This window comes from Pogona vitticeps, chromosome 4, assembly GCF_051106095.1.
Source record: "Pogona vitticeps strain Pit_001003342236 chromosome 4, PviZW2.1, whole genome shotgun sequence".
Lineage (NCBI taxonomy): Eukaryota > Metazoa > Chordata > Lepidosauria > Squamata > Agamidae > Pogona > Pogona vitticeps.
In genome coordinates, this window is record NC_135786.1 from 56,814,084 (window position 1) to 56,828,858 (window position 14,775).

General features: G+C 42.5%; 1 protein-coding gene across 2 annotated transcripts; it reads left to right on the forward strand.

The window, feature by feature from the left end:
• The first annotated feature begins 1,516 nt into the window (after positions 1 to 1,516).
• On the forward strand, positions 1,517 to 14,337 carry SMPD2 (sphingomyelin phosphodiesterase 2). Of its 2 annotated transcripts, none has more exons than XM_020795000.3 (11): positions 1,517 to 2,031; positions 4,642 to 4,693; positions 6,091 to 6,187; positions 6,419 to 6,495; positions 9,095 to 9,188; positions 9,309 to 9,398; positions 11,259 to 11,341; positions 11,726 to 11,858; positions 12,285 to 12,389; positions 12,756 to 12,912; positions 13,109 to 14,337. In XM_020795000.3, the coding sequence occupies exons 2-11, from the start codon at positions 4,644 to 4,646 to the stop codon at positions 13,450 to 13,452; spliced, it is 1,230 nt and encodes a 409-aa protein (XP_020650659.3). In that variant the 5' UTR covers positions 1,517 to 2,031; positions 4,642 to 4,643; the 3' UTR covers positions 13,453 to 14,337. The 2 variants fall into 2 exon arrangements, with proteins under 2 accessions (XP_020650659.3, XP_020650650.3); XM_020794991.3 differs by lacking the exon at positions 1,517 to 2,031 and adding an exon at positions 3,263 to 4,444.
• The last annotated feature ends 438 nt before the right edge of the window (positions 14,338 to 14,775 follow it).

Here is a 14,775-nt window from a genome sequence, read left to right on the forward strand (position 1 = left end):
CAAACTGGAGCCGAAACAACGAAGCAGCTACTTCATATTTACAGCATCAGATCCTGATCTCCCAGTGACCATTTACATGCCCCTCTTCATGCGCAGGATGCATTCCAAGAAAATGGATCCCTCAGCAGGAAACAGGGCAATATAATATTGCCCTTTCTGCCAGGAGTTCTGGAGGCCTTGGCACAAAGTGGGGAGATAGGGCTCCAGATATTTTGGTGATCTGGTTTACCACTAGCACAGGGTGAGCTGCCTTGGGTCCTTTTGGAGGGAAAGGTGGCATAGAAATATCATTAGACAGACAGACAGACAGACAGACAGACAGACAGACAGACAGACAGACAGATAGATAGATAGATAGATAGATAGATAGATAGATAGATAGATAGATAGATAGATAGATAGATAGATAGATAGATAGATAGATAGATAGATAGATAGATAGATAGATAGATAGATAGATATCTGAAAGCAGATCCTCTCAGGCAAGAGTTCAAAAAAAGAGAGGCAAGGTTTTGTGAATTGTAGTTTGAGGCTCATGGATCTTCACTTGGAAGGACATGGAAAGCAAAATTATTTTTTTGTTGGACATAACATCTGCCAGATTGCTTGTGAGAAGAAAGGATGGAAGGGCAGGAACACCTCTTCATCAGAGAAATATGGGTCATGATACCTCCCAACAACAAACTTCAGATAACCAAACATCTGCAGGATGGTGTTCTGTGAGGATCCTGTGGCCCTTCAGATGTTGAACTACAACTCCTATCATCCAACACTGACTGAGCTTGTTAAAGAGAATGAGGTGGCCTATTGAGGCACCAAGGGTGGGGGGAGAGAGCTAGGTGACCACTTCACATTAGCTGATGTGCACCCTTAAACTAGTTTTCTGTCTTACTAAACATTGAAGAAATTACCGGCCAATACAGTTGGTTTCTGTACTAGCAGTATTGATGAGTGACTGGTGTTCAGCTTGTCCTTTGCCTCAGGCGGCAATGGGATACTAAAGTATCTTGGCTAGAGGAATCCCCCTCCTGACTTCTTGCCCAAGAGGCTGCTGCTCATTTGATTGCCAGCATTCCAGTCCTCACTGCACCTTTTTATGAATGCTTTTTAGACCTTGATGTATTGGCTGCCGATGGATGAACCAAGAAGGATGACTGATATCGTCAACTGACATTCCTGATGTTTGATGAGGCCAGACAGCATTAAAAACCTTCAGCCATCTATAGCAATAAACGTTGTGCAAGGTTTATTCGTTTCTGCACTCCTAGAACACTTCCACTTTACTTCCAAGCATGATTTATTAACATTAATTTCCTATTGTGTCAATGGCTTCTATTTGAAAGTAAGTATATGATGGATACTTACGTGCAGAAAATATTCGGGTGCCGATTTTTTTTACACTTTGATCTTGTTTTAGGGACCTGAAAATACAACCATCTTGACAAAAACGAAAGACCCAAATGGTGTGGTTTAATTCTGCTTAACCACGAAAATAGGAGTCTGCCACGTTATTTATGCTGGGGAAACAGATGCATGTACATCCAGACACAACAAGATTTTTCAGGTCTGCAACACAGCTTGCAATAATATGCTAGAGCTAAAGGCTATAAGTTTAAACAGCGGTTTTTTAAAGTCATCTAGTCTTAAGGGACCAAAAGAGACAAAAGGGTAGAGATGATCAAAGCGATGGCGCCGTGATCCATCGCAAAGTATTTCGGTACTCGTAGTTCACGATTTATTTCAAGGTAGCGCTTCTTCAAGATTCGGCATTTTGTTCAGTTTCATCCGGCAGCGCCATCTCGTGGAACACCGACTGCGAAGGGAAAAGGGGCTTTAGCTTCAGTTGGTAACATAAGGCCCAAAGCAAAAGCCTACAACTCCCAGAATGCACCGCGCGCATCTCAGTTAGGAACTGCCGGCTCGCTGCCGTTGCGGGATTCTTGTCGGCCAGAGAAAATCATGAGGAGGAAGTGAATGAAATTTGACGTTGGAGTCGATTGGCCTGGGCGTGAATATATCGCGTCCGGTCAGGTAAGTGGCGGCTTCCCAAGAATTATCCAGGCTTTATCATTATGTATTGGGGGGGGGGGGGTTGTAGGTGGGGATCATTTGCTTCTGTTTCAGTTTCTCCTCTTTTCCAGCCAGCCAGAGTTAGATAGGCTTCATCTCGGGCTGGATCTGGTATACAGTAATATAGTAACTTAAAGGTACCAAGGCACATTTTGCTTTCCTTTTTCCCTCCTCCTTTCATTTTGTTCTCAGCAGCAGATTAACACGATGAGCCCTTTGACAACGGGGTCTCGTTTGGATCACCCATGCCTTCTCCACCTGACGTGAAGTCTAACTTCATTATGGCTCTCCCCAGAGACAATAACAGCACACTTAATTTTACGTTACAGGGCTTCTAACTTTTCTGTGTGTGCCGAGGGGAAGTGATTTTAAGCTGATGCAAGCAGCTTTCCCGTTGTTTCTATGTATTTAGGACACTTTTCCACTGGGCTTACATTTTTACATTTTAAAATCTTTTGCAAATGTGATTTTAAGGGGAATTATCATGGCTTTATACATGTACTTAAATGATTTGAATAAGCATGCTTAATTGATGTGTGTTATCTATGATAGCATAGGGTTGCAGGGTTTTGGTGGAAAGAATATTTTAGCTTTCACTCCTTACACCTCAGCCCTCCCCTTGATTAAGTTGCTTGTTTCTTGTACATGAAGAAATTAATCCGTGTGCATGACAGGTGTTTGGATATGCAACCTAGTCTGTCCAACAGCGGAGCTTATGTGTACACTTGTGTGTTTAGTCGTTTAGTCGTGTCCGACTCTTCGTGACCCCATGGACCAGAGCACGCCAGGCCCTCCTGTCTTCTACTGCCTCCCGGAGTTGTGTCAGGTTCATATTGGTTGCTTCGCAGACACTGTCCAGCCATCTCATCCTCGGTCGTCCCCTTCTCCTCTTGCCATCACACCTTCCTAACATCAGGGTTTTTTCCAAGGACTCTTTTCTTCTCATGAGATGGCCAAAGTACTGGAGCCTCAGCTTCAGGATCTGTCCTTCAAGTGAGCATTCAGGGTTGATTTCCTTTAGAACTGATAGGTTTGTTCTCCTTGCAGTCCAGGGGATTCTCAAGAGTCTCCTCCAGCACCACAATTCAAAGGCATCAATGTGTACACTTGTACCCTGTGCATATCTTGTTAAAGAAAATAAAGTTAAGTCGCCGGCTGGCTTGCTGTCCAGTAATGAAACATTGAAGGCTTTTCTCTAAACAGCAGGAAGAAACATTGCAAGAATTCTGTGTTGTGAGGGGGTTTCACCTGAAGAAATCAGGAAATTTAGTGTCAAATAAATTGTGTTCAGTGGCAGAAAATGGATGAGGTGCAAGATAAGAGGTATTTATGCCTCACTATGGTTTCTGTAGACAGATCTTGACAAACTGACAGATTTTCAACATGTTGGTAAGCCTGTGTATTGCTTTAAAACTCATATAACCACTGTTATAAATTTAGGAAGGAAAATAAACACAGTTCACATTCTTCTATTACAAGTTACATGGAGTCATACCAATTGGGAAGAAACTGCCCGGGCAGAACACAAGCAGGAGAGTGCAAGTTTGGAAAGCAGTCTTCTTGACCACTATCTGTTTCTAAATTTTATGCAAATCCTACTGCGTGCCTAATCTCTAGTCTAGCCAATAAAATCTCAAGAGTACCCTTAAGGGGAGGAGAAATCTATGGTGATACATTGGGGTAGCAAAGTACTAGAGGTTCACTTGTTGGTGTAAAGCTGTCTGCCATGGTTGAAAACAGATCCTGAAAAGAAATGCAAGACTTGGCTTTATGGATTGGGTGTCATCATCCTGGGTGTAGTTAACTTCTTGCCTTTGCAACGTCGCATTAAAAGTTTGCCAGCAAGAATGGTTTTGTGGCACTGAGCCAAAGACAATATTGTAGCCTGACCTGTATGGTTTGGAATATTTTTGCACAAAGGCCTTTAGATTCTACCTGGGAAACACATGAAATATGTTTAAAAAGAAGTAAGCAAACCCAGAGAACTATTGAAACAGTTCCCCCCCCCTTTTTTTTTAAAAAAGGACTTAATTCTGTGATAATTACAACAATGTGTCTCACAATCATAAAAATTTATGGTCTTTGAAAGATGTAGGTTTGCTTATGCTTATCAGCAATAAGGTGGAAATGGTAGCAGCAACTTCATTATAGAGTACATTTTATTGGCAGTTCCAGAAAGTGCAAAAGATTCATCTCATTTGACCTGAAGATGTCCCTTTAATGCTACATAACCCTGCTAAGCTGCAGGTCATCTTTGCACTTCCTCTTTCTGTTAAGGATTTCTATCTGCTGTTGCTGCAGAGTTTAATGGAGAGAGGCACACCCTGTCCTCATACACAAGACCACAGGCTCAGGGTTAGATTGGTGCCACCAAGTAAGTGCCCTGCCTCCTCCTCCCTTCCTTAATAATAACTTTTTGCATACAACTCTTAGTTACAACATTGCTGTCATAATCCTTCGGCAAAGGGAAAAGACAAAGCCAGAGAGCTATAGGCAGAACAGATTGATACTGTATTTTGAATCGAGCAGAGTGCAACTGGATCCCACCTTGACATTGTCTCATTCGCACAGGGATGGACAGGGACCGTCTGCTGCAGCTACGCATCTTTGACCTCAATTGCTGGTAAGTTTATGTTTTTGTTTGAAGCCAGCAAGGTTAGATTTAATCATGCTGCAATATATAGCATACAGTGTGAGGAATGGACTAGTATTCTCTCAGCAGAAGTACAGTTGTGTTTTATTAACAATATACCCTCCGGGTTGGGAGCATAGCTGGCAGAAGTCTCCTGGGTGATGAGGGCCACTTTATTTTATTTTCCTCTCTGCCTATGCCAGGTGGGGCAGAATCCACACAAAGACATTCTTGCCTGTAGCGTTCCATAGGTCTGAAGGAAGTCCTGCTCAGAAAATTAAGGACTTCCTCAGACAATAATAAGTTCCCATGTTTGCCTGTATTCTGATCTGTGCTGAGGAGCTTCCATGGCTTATCTGAACTGAGCCAGATACTATCATGGCATCATAGTTCTGCAGAGTTGGAAGAGTTCTAAGGATCATCTGGTCCAAAACCTGCTGACACAGGAAATCCGTGGTTACAGCATCCCTGATAGATGGTCATCCAACCACTGATTAAGAACATCCAGTGAAAGAGAGCCCATGACATTCTCAGAGAGTGCCTTCCACCACTGGTTCTTAACCTTGGGTTACTCAGGAGTTTTGGACTGCAACTCCCAGAAGCCTCCACCACCAGCTGTGCTGACTGGGGTTTCTGGGAGTTGCAGTTCAAAAGCATCTGAGTAACAAAGGTTAAGAACCACTGCCTTCCACTATCAAAACAAATAGTTCTTTGTGACATTTAGTTGGAGTTCCCTTTCCTGTCATTTAAATCTGTATTTAGGGTCCTATTCTCTGGAGCAGTAGAAAACAAGTTTGGTCCGTGTTCTCCTTTGAATATTTGATGGCTCTTTTAGTACTTTTGTTTGCCTTCAAGCAGAGGTTGGTGTTTTGCTAGGAAATCTGACCTTTTCTGATTACTTCCAAGCCATTTTGGTATATCTCAAGGCCCAACTGGGCCTACTATTAAATATGACTTTGTGTATAATATATTTGAGTGTCTGTGTAAATGCAGATGGGGACATTAAACCTATCTCTTCTGAGAGGAGCCTCATAGTGCAGTGGTTAAACTGCTGTACTGCAGCCAAAACTATGCTCACAACCTGGGGTTCAATCCGAAGTAGCTGGCTCAAGGTTGACTGCCAAGAGAGTGCTTGAAGTGCTATGTGGGACGGTATATAAGCAGCATGCTTTGCTGTTTGCTTTGATGTGGCCCCAACTAACCATGGTCCCTTGAAGCCCTCATTAGGGTTCCCCTCAGTGCAATAAGTGGCTCTCAATGTAATGCAAAATTGACTTTCTCTCTTCTTTACCACCTCTGAAGTATGAAGGACTAGAATACATGTAAGTGTTGATTCTTTTTTGAGGCTGCAGTTTCACTTATCTTCCTTTCCTTTCCACCCCTTACAGGGGTATTCGATACCTGAGCAAATTACAGCAGGAACGCATTGAACTGATTGGTGATGTCCTCAGCCAGGAGGGATTTGACTTGGCGCTCTTACAAGAGGTGAGGACCTGAGCTGCTACAATGGATCTTGCTAGGCTGGAGTTGAAATCCCTGTCTCACTGGGCTGGTATGCAGTCCTGAAACACTGCACACACTTCACAGTACTAAATAAACATGATTAATAAACATAGTTTATGGAGGAGATGCTTGGCCAAAGGGTTCTTAGTTCCCAAATTAGCTTGCCACTCCAGTCCTCTGGTTAGTGTGATTATAGCCTCTCTGTTTTTCCAGGTATGGAGTGAGAAGGACTATTGGGGGCTGAAAAAGAAACTATGTGCCCGTTACCCTTCTTCCCACTACTTCAAAAGGTAAAAAGTTGCTTGGATGATCTCATAAACCAGACTGCCCTTTGATCTCCCAGTGGCAATGGATGAGCACAGATCTGATAAGGCTGACTGTTTAGATATTACTTTATAAAGATGCAGGGAGCTTCACAGGCACTGATGGAAAATGATGAATTGTTGTATGGTTGATTTGTTGAAAACATGTAAGTAGACAAGTTAAGAGAAACACATTGGCCTTAGAAAGTGCTGAGGCTTTTGCTGATAAGATATTTTCCTGAAAGTTTGTGCTTCTATTAACTGCACTTAAATTTACCATTTACATTCATATAGACACCATAGTCTCCCAACAGATAATTATCTTTTGCTCTCGAATGATATTTGTTGCTTAATGATTCTTGAAAAACAAGGTGGGGCAGGTTGACTGAAAGGTCTGTACATCTGTTTCAGAAGGATGTGTTGTTACACACTTCTGTTGGAGTCATTTATACTCATTGGTTCCAAGTGAGAGGCAAATGATTGTAAATGTGCAGCTGGTTCCTGAAAGCATTAGTATCTCCTTTGAGCTGATGCAGCAGAGTGCAGAAACTTACTTGTATCAAATTGAGGTGGGTGGCTAAGTTTCTGCTTCCATTTCTTATCTTACTGTATTCGTTTACTAGATCCCCTGCTCTGTTGCATCAGATAACAAGAGAAAAAGCCCAAGTATACCTCTTACGCCTTATAATAAGAATGACAATACTGTAGTACAGGGCAACTTATTTAGTGCTAGGACAACTGGTGAGTGGCATTTCTACAGAAGACAAGGTACAGTCCATACATTGACCATAACAATCGGATTCCATATTCAGTTACAGAATGGGTCGTATGTAACATGTATGCTAACATACAACACAATGCAGGCTAGCTGGGTTAGATGCATGACAACACATACCTGATGTCAAAACCAACCTGCAGATTTTCATCTGTGGATGATACACATGGTGACATTAGGAATGCTGAGACTGTATTGTGAAGTTAGTGGCTAGTTAGTGTAACACTGATCTGCCTCTTGGCATCCCTTCCTCTAAACCTGCAAAATATCCTTGGCTAGGACAGCTGGCATCCATAGTACCACTTGAATGCTAGCTGGCTTTTCTGAGCTTCCAGCTCCACAAAGCAGTGTTTGATGTACTGACACCTTCAGCTACAGCTAGCTCAAGGTGTCAGCTTGATATTAATTTCTAGCTCCATCTCCCAGCAAAAAAGATGAGGAGAAATTTTATGTAGATATGCCCTTCACCTGTTTGAAGAATTAAGTTGGCCAGCTACTCTGCTTCCTCCTCCATAACAAATTTCATTAATGTTGAAAATGCTCCTTTGTCACCCTTTATCCCTGCCTTACTTCCCAGCCAACCATGGATGCTGCAGGTATGCAGTCTGTAAGCAATTTATATCAAGGAGTTTAGTGTAGGTTATTAAGTTCATTTTTCCCCTTAAAGCCATTTGCATATACTCAGCTCCCCCTTTTTGTTTTTCATTATACTCCTTTAATGAAGCTTTACTCTTAATGTAGACAAGAAGTTTAGGATGTGGCTTTGTTACCTAAATCTAAAAGAGTAGCTTCATAGCTATTAAGTCCTAATGCCATGTTTGTGGGGAGTATGCCTCCAAGAGCACAGGAGAGGAATTAGCTGCCAGTCTGTGACTTCTGGTGATTACTTCTTTTCCAGGTGAAAACCTGGCTCCTTGCTCTGGAATTCCTCTAAGCCACAGTTAGAGGAATGGGCTGATGGCAGTAACTACCTGCCAGATATTGGTGGCAGCCAGTGTGATATAGGGGATAGAATAATGAACAAGAACCTGGCCTTAGATCCCTATTTGGTCATGGCAATTCACTGCGGGACGGACATCGGTAAAACCATTCCTTAAACATATCACATTTTGTAAAACCCTGCTAGGGTCACTGTAAGTAAGAGGTGTCTTGACAGCACATAAAACACGCACAGATATGGGTCTGCCTTCTAGTCCAAGGTATGGCCTGAGAGTGGTATTTCACAGTTACTCCCTGATGGAGCTTCAAGTTCTGTAGTTTTTCTGTGTTCTTAAGATACCTCTTGTAAAGGCCGTGGATTTTAGGTGGGTACTAAGCATCATCACATCTTTTACAGTCTTTTTGGTTAGTGGATCTGTCAGCCTTTACTCAACTTAGTGTCTTCCAGACTTTTTGGTCTACAATTCCAATGTTCCCTTGATCATTAGATGTGCTCTCTGGGATTCATAAGTGTTGTGGTCCAAAACATCTAAAGAGTACTCTGTTGGGGGAAGCTGTTTTAATTTTATGTTTTGGTTGACTCCTGTTCTTGGCTCCATATCCTATTACCTTCGAAATGGGTTTTGCAACATCTTCTTCCAGTTTTCTCCTTGCTGGCATCACAAGATCTCAATTCCTTGGTAGAGCCAAGAATCACTTCAAAGGATCTTGAACCCTGTTTTTCTTTCTATAGACGCTAGCCCCCACCCCCAGTAACAACCACTAGTTTTGGACCAAATGGTAGGTGAGAGTGAAGTGGTAACATTGCATGAGGAGGTACAGTGTTGCCTCACCTTAGGTGATGACTTCGGGGTCTATTTGTCTTTTTTATAGTGGGGTGATTGGCAGCGGGCTCTGTATCTTCTCCAAACACCAAATCCTGGACACCTTCCTGTACCAGTATTCTGTGAATGGCTATCCATACATGGTGAGTAAGAATTAGCTACATCTCGCTATGGGGGAGATAGCCAAGTGCATCCTTTTGTCCTTACGTTTTCATCTTAACCAGCTGTGCCTGTGTGTGACTCATACACTTTTCTCTTCACAGTTCCAGCATGGAGACTGGTTTGGTGGCAAATCTGTGGGGCTGGTAGTACTAAAGATCCAGGGCATTGTTTTCAATGTCTATGTCACCCATGTGAGTTCGTTTGTGTAATTCTTTTATTGGTTTCAGATTTTATGAATAACTTTGTCACCAAGTTAGATACACAGAGCAATGTGAGTAAGTAAAAATGGTTGAGGAAAGGGGAGTCTAGATGTGAGGAGCACTGAACTGAGTCGCTGGAAGCCATTTTCTACTGAACCAGCCGCTTGGTCTGTTTAACTCACTGGTTTGTATTCTAACTCATTGCATCTCTCCAAGATGACAGGCCGGCGTTTTCAGTGAGCCTTTCCTGGAGAAGCTAGTTTTCCCTCTTGGTCTCCTATTCATCTGTTAACCAGAGTTGACCAAGCTTAGTTTCAGAAATAGACTGTATATTCTGAGTGGTACGGTAGGATGCAGGACAGCAGTATCCACTTTTGACATGACTAGACAAACTTGGTGATTACAGAATATCTAGTTCTTTTTTATTTAACTGTACCAGGTCCTGAATATGTGGGGCTGGCCGTTTAAGCGACTTACCCGCCAGCAGGGGGCACATATGGCAAACCAAGGTTTTGAATTCTCTTTATTGACACCTTCTCAAGGAGGGAAAATCTGTCAAAACAGACAAAGTAACAGCTGTTTTTGTGTTGTCTTTATCTTTGACTCTTTACTTTCTCCCTCCATTGCATCACTTCCTTCCTTTCTTTCTTTCTCAAATGTTTGCAGTATTAGTACTCAATGCTTGTCCCCATCCCACTAATCAGGACGTTGCTATCTTGGTGAAATTCATGGCAGACTGAACAGCTGAAATTGTAACACAGACCATTCCCTTAAGCAGCAGCCTTCAGAAGCTGTTACTTCCATTTCAAAGTCTGTAAACTCTTTTCTGTTTGTGAAAGTTTCTCTGAAGTAATTGCTAGCTTTGAAAAGAATAGGCAGAGACAGCAGAATGAAATGTGTAAGACAATCTACTACAGTTGGCAGGCTTAACAAGAATCACTTCCACAGTCTGCTCTTAAAGGGTTCTTGGCCATACGTGGTCTGCCTAAGACCAAAAGTAGTTTCTGGAAGTGTCTTAAAGGTCTGTTTCATGCTCAGAAGATACAATTATCCCAGAGTATTTTTGAGAAAATGCCTGTATAAAGAAAAATTCCAAGATATACAAAGCTACAGTTTAGCATTCTGTGAATAAGCCTCATTTAGGCTCTTCCTCTTAATCTTCCAGCAAGGTTTCAGAAGCAAAACTGACTATGGCTATTTGATACTCTGAGGTCGCTGATCAGCCATAGCTTAGGTTTGCACCCAAAACAGATCACTCTTTTTACTTGGATCGTTTATGTGTGTTTCAGTGAATTCCTACTATCTGGCAAACACTTTTTTGTATTGTTTCACCCTTTTAGCTTAAGATACCCAGGGAGATGCTGTTAGCTCTTTCTACTTTGATATTCTTACTTTGAAATTAGAAAGTGACTAGAGGTACACATTTGTACAAACTATGGAATGCACTCCCTTTCAAGTTGCTATCTGTTTGATTTCAAGAGGGAAATAAAACACACCTTTTAAGAGTGGCATGTGCTGTTTAGTCTGCCCAGGGTATTGTCATTTGAGTTTAATTTGTTTAATGCATTTTCTTTGATTTTAATGATTTCATGGTGCTGCAGTTTTATGTGATTTTACTAAAGTTTTAGCTAAATGTAGCTTTATATGTTTTCATTCTTTTAAAAAATGTATAAGCTGCCTTAAAGCTATCTGTTAGTGTAAAAGCAAAGTATAAATGCAATAAATTTTAAAAAAAACCTTTATTTTGTAATTGAGGTGGGCACAAAGGCTGAAGTCTTTACAGACAATGCTGTCTTGTGGTTTGCTGTATTCTGTACTTACTGAATCTTGTGTGTGTTTTTTCCTTCCTAGCTCCATGCAGAGTACTGTCGAGAGAAGGATGCTTATCTGTCCCATCGTGTAGTTCAAGCTTGGGAACTTGGCCAGTTTATACAGTAAGTAACTTTTAAAAAAGGAGGTGTGTGCTTCAGTGGATGCTTCATGGGACACAATTTTATGTGCCGTGTCCTTTGGCTCCCACCTGATCCTCCTTAGTTCCCTCCTTAGCAGTGGTCAAGATCTCTGACCTGGGAAAATACTCAGTTCATCTAATGGTTAGTATCTGCAGGAAAAAAGAAGAAGTCCTAAATGTAATGTAAGCCCCAAGTAGAGCATACACATCGAAATCAATGGATCATAAATAAACTGAAGTCATGTTTCATTGATTCTGCTTTACTTGGGACTAACATTGGATGTAACATACTCTGTAAAGCACCATCGCAAGAGCAGTGGGGCTGTTTGTTTCCTTCTGTTTTGGTGACACTGTCTCATCTTCCCAGGCATACATCAAAAGGGGCTGATGTAGTGCTGCTGGGTGGGGATCTGAATATGCATTCAGAGGATGTTGGTGTTCGGCTCCTGCGAGGATGGGCAGGGCTCCGGGATTCCTTCATTGCTGCTGAGAAGGTGGTGGTGAGTATCTGGACAAAACAGTCAACAGAGGAGAAGTGTTCTCTCTCTCTCTCTCTCTCTCTCTCTCTCTCTCTCTCTCTCTGTGTGTGTGTGTGTGTGTGTGTGTTTCTGATCAAAATAAGTTGGCAAGTATGTGATCACTGCAGCTCCCAGCATTTTCCAGCCAGCAGGGTCACAGTCATGCTGGTGAGAAATTAGAGGAATTGTAATCCAAAGAGAACCTTTTCCAACCTTTGGAAAAACGAAGCATTTGCTTTTATAAATCTAAGAGTTTCATATCCTTAGTATACTTAGTATGATCTGTTTTGGCCACATGGATGTCTCCCTTTCTCTGCTTACAAGATACAGCCACCATAGCCTCAGCCAGATGTGCTGGAGTGTTGTGATCTTTTGTTGAGAGTATTGATATCCCCCTCTTGCTCTCAGGGTTGTGAGGATGGCTCTACTCTGTTGCCTGCCAACCGCTTCACAAGCAAGAAGGAACTAAAGTGTTATCCTCAAGGGATTCGTATTGACTACATTCTTTATAAGGTATGTGCACACAGAGACTGTAGAACTGTATACAGAGCTCAGGAAACAAGTGAATAATACATACGCTCAGATCTGAGTTGGATGCTGACCACTGACAAAGTCCATATCAGTGTTTTCAGCTTGAACTGGGGGTGGGTGGGTGGTGAAATGCCGCTGTATTTCTGCTGGTAAATTCCTTATATGAGGTCTCCAAAATTATGCCCTGTTAGTCTAGATATGTCCCTTGCTACAGAATTCAGTTCATCCCTCCTTATGAACGCTTTTCAACACTGTCTAAATGCAAAATTTCTGGAGGCATTTCTTATTATGTTCACACCCTACAACCAAGAGGCAACCTCCTATCATGTCTGATGTCTATTCTTTTAGAGTATGTCTCAGTATGAAGTCAGATGCAATAGCCATGAGACCACCACAGGAACAACTCCCACTAAAGACATTCCTTATTCTGACCATGAAGCTGTCATGGTCACTCTGTCTGTGGCTAGAAAACCACCACAGGAAGAGCTAAATCATCCCACAATTGGTGAGTGACTGAGTTTCATTGAGGGGAGGGGGGTGCAGGCAAGTTAGTTCGCTCCATCCAGCTGCCCTAGGCAAGAAAACCTTCTTTGGACAAAACAGCATCTGATCTCTATAATCTTGGAGACAACTGGACCGAAGACAATATCATTAGTGGCCTCCCTGTTTGGTTTCAGTATGTATCTTCTGCTTTTTTGTAGAGCCAGTGCTGGTGGACATCTTAAATGAAGCCCGGATGGAGGTGCGAGTGGGGCTACACTCAGCTGAGCGCCAACAGTACTCTTGTGGCCGCATGGCCGTCCTCGCTGTTCTGCTGCTGCTCATGCAAGGAGCCATGGGCCTTAGTTCCATGTTTGGTGGAGCCCTCCAACAGCCCTTCCCCAAGTTCTCCTTCTCCCTGCTCAGCCTGCTGGCTGTGCTGGTGTTGCTTCTCTCAACTGGACTCTACCTCTTCCATACCATTGAAGTGAAGGTGCTGCAGGGGACGGAGGACCAAATGCGCCTGGCCCTCCAGACACTCCAGGACAAGATAAGCTCTGGCTAAAACCTTGGGTATCTCCAGCTGTTGTAATCAGGGACCAAGAGGCTTTCTGGTGGGTGTGAGGGGGAGCTTCCTGTTCTTCCTGTGCTGCTTCCTTCTGAAGCCAGAGCGGGCACAAGTGCAGCCCACAGGGCACCTGGGGTCTGCACGGGGGGCAGTCTTGTGCATGTGACACCCCCAAGGCTATCCCTTCTCCTCAACATTTTTCCAGTATTTTTGATAAAACAGGTTTTTTAAAAACTAAAAACATGAAATCCCTCTTGTTCCTGTTGGTCACGTGGGAACAGTTTCACCACATTGTTGACTCCCTAGGAGCAGTTTTAGGCTTGAGTTTGTGTGTGTGGCTTCTATTTTTGGGCCTAAGAGGACCTCTTCTGGACCAAAGAGATTAAAGAAAACCTGGCAAAATTGCCCCCATGCCTACAAGAAGGCCTGAAAGAGTTTTTTTAAAATACTGTAATTTGTTTAGTTCTGGGTACGTCTCTGGGTGGCTCAGGGACTCCAGGATATTTCCTATTCCTGTTCTGAGAGTGAGGCATTTTTAATGTGGTTAGTAATAATTAGCATTTGATAGTCTAAAGATTTTATAGCTGACATTTACGACAATACAATTTTGTATGAATGGGTCTCTCTGTTCACAATTCCTTTTCTGTGAGGCCAACTACACAGAAAAGGAATTTTTAAACTAAAATGACATGTCAGTTAACTTGCAGCTATTTCAAAAAAGCAATTTGTTAAAGGAATAAACAACTACCGGTACATTGTTCTAACAGCATAAAATGCAAGCTGCCTCAGGTTTTGTACTGTAAAGCTTGTAAATTAAAACAACTAGTTGCATTCAATTTTTTTCTTGGAATAGAACCAGAATAAATCTGTTTCCAGGGGTAACTGAGCAGAAGGCGGCATTTGCTGATAAAATCCTGTCCTTGACCACATTAACCAGTTAATGTAGCATTTCTGTGCACAAACCTTTTCTCCTCTTTGGCGTGCTTTTCTTTGCAGCACTCTTACAAAATGTGCCCCTTTTACTTCCATTTCAGCAAGGGGAGGGGGTCTGAAATTGAATGACTTGGCCCAGATCAGCCAGAAAAATCTACAGCGGATGCATGTTTGGTACAGGTTTCTGAGACATCTCGGTAACAAATCAAACCATTCATCCTTCCACCCAGTCTAGTGGTACTGTTCATATTGAGTGTTAATAATTTTCTGGGTTTGCAGATAACAAGATCTTTCCAGCTTGCTTAGATGTGATCACTTAACTGGGCATGTCAGAATGAGACCCTGGGCTCCCTGTATGCACAGCATGCCCAAGTTCATATGTTCCTG

Coding starts and splice junctions, on each gene's coding strand:
- SMPD2 (XM_020794991.3), top strand. CDS start 4,291: ATGCTACATAACCCTGCTAAGCTGCAGGTCATCTTTGCACTTCCTCTT. Junction 4,694..6,090: donor ATCTTTGACCTCAATTGCTG/GTAAGTTTATGT, acceptor CACCCCTTACAG/GGGTATTCGATACCTGAGCA. Junction 6,496..9,094: donor TCTTCCCACTACTTCAAAAG/GTAAAAAGTTGC, acceptor TCTTTTTTATAG/TGGGGTGATTGGCAGCGGGC.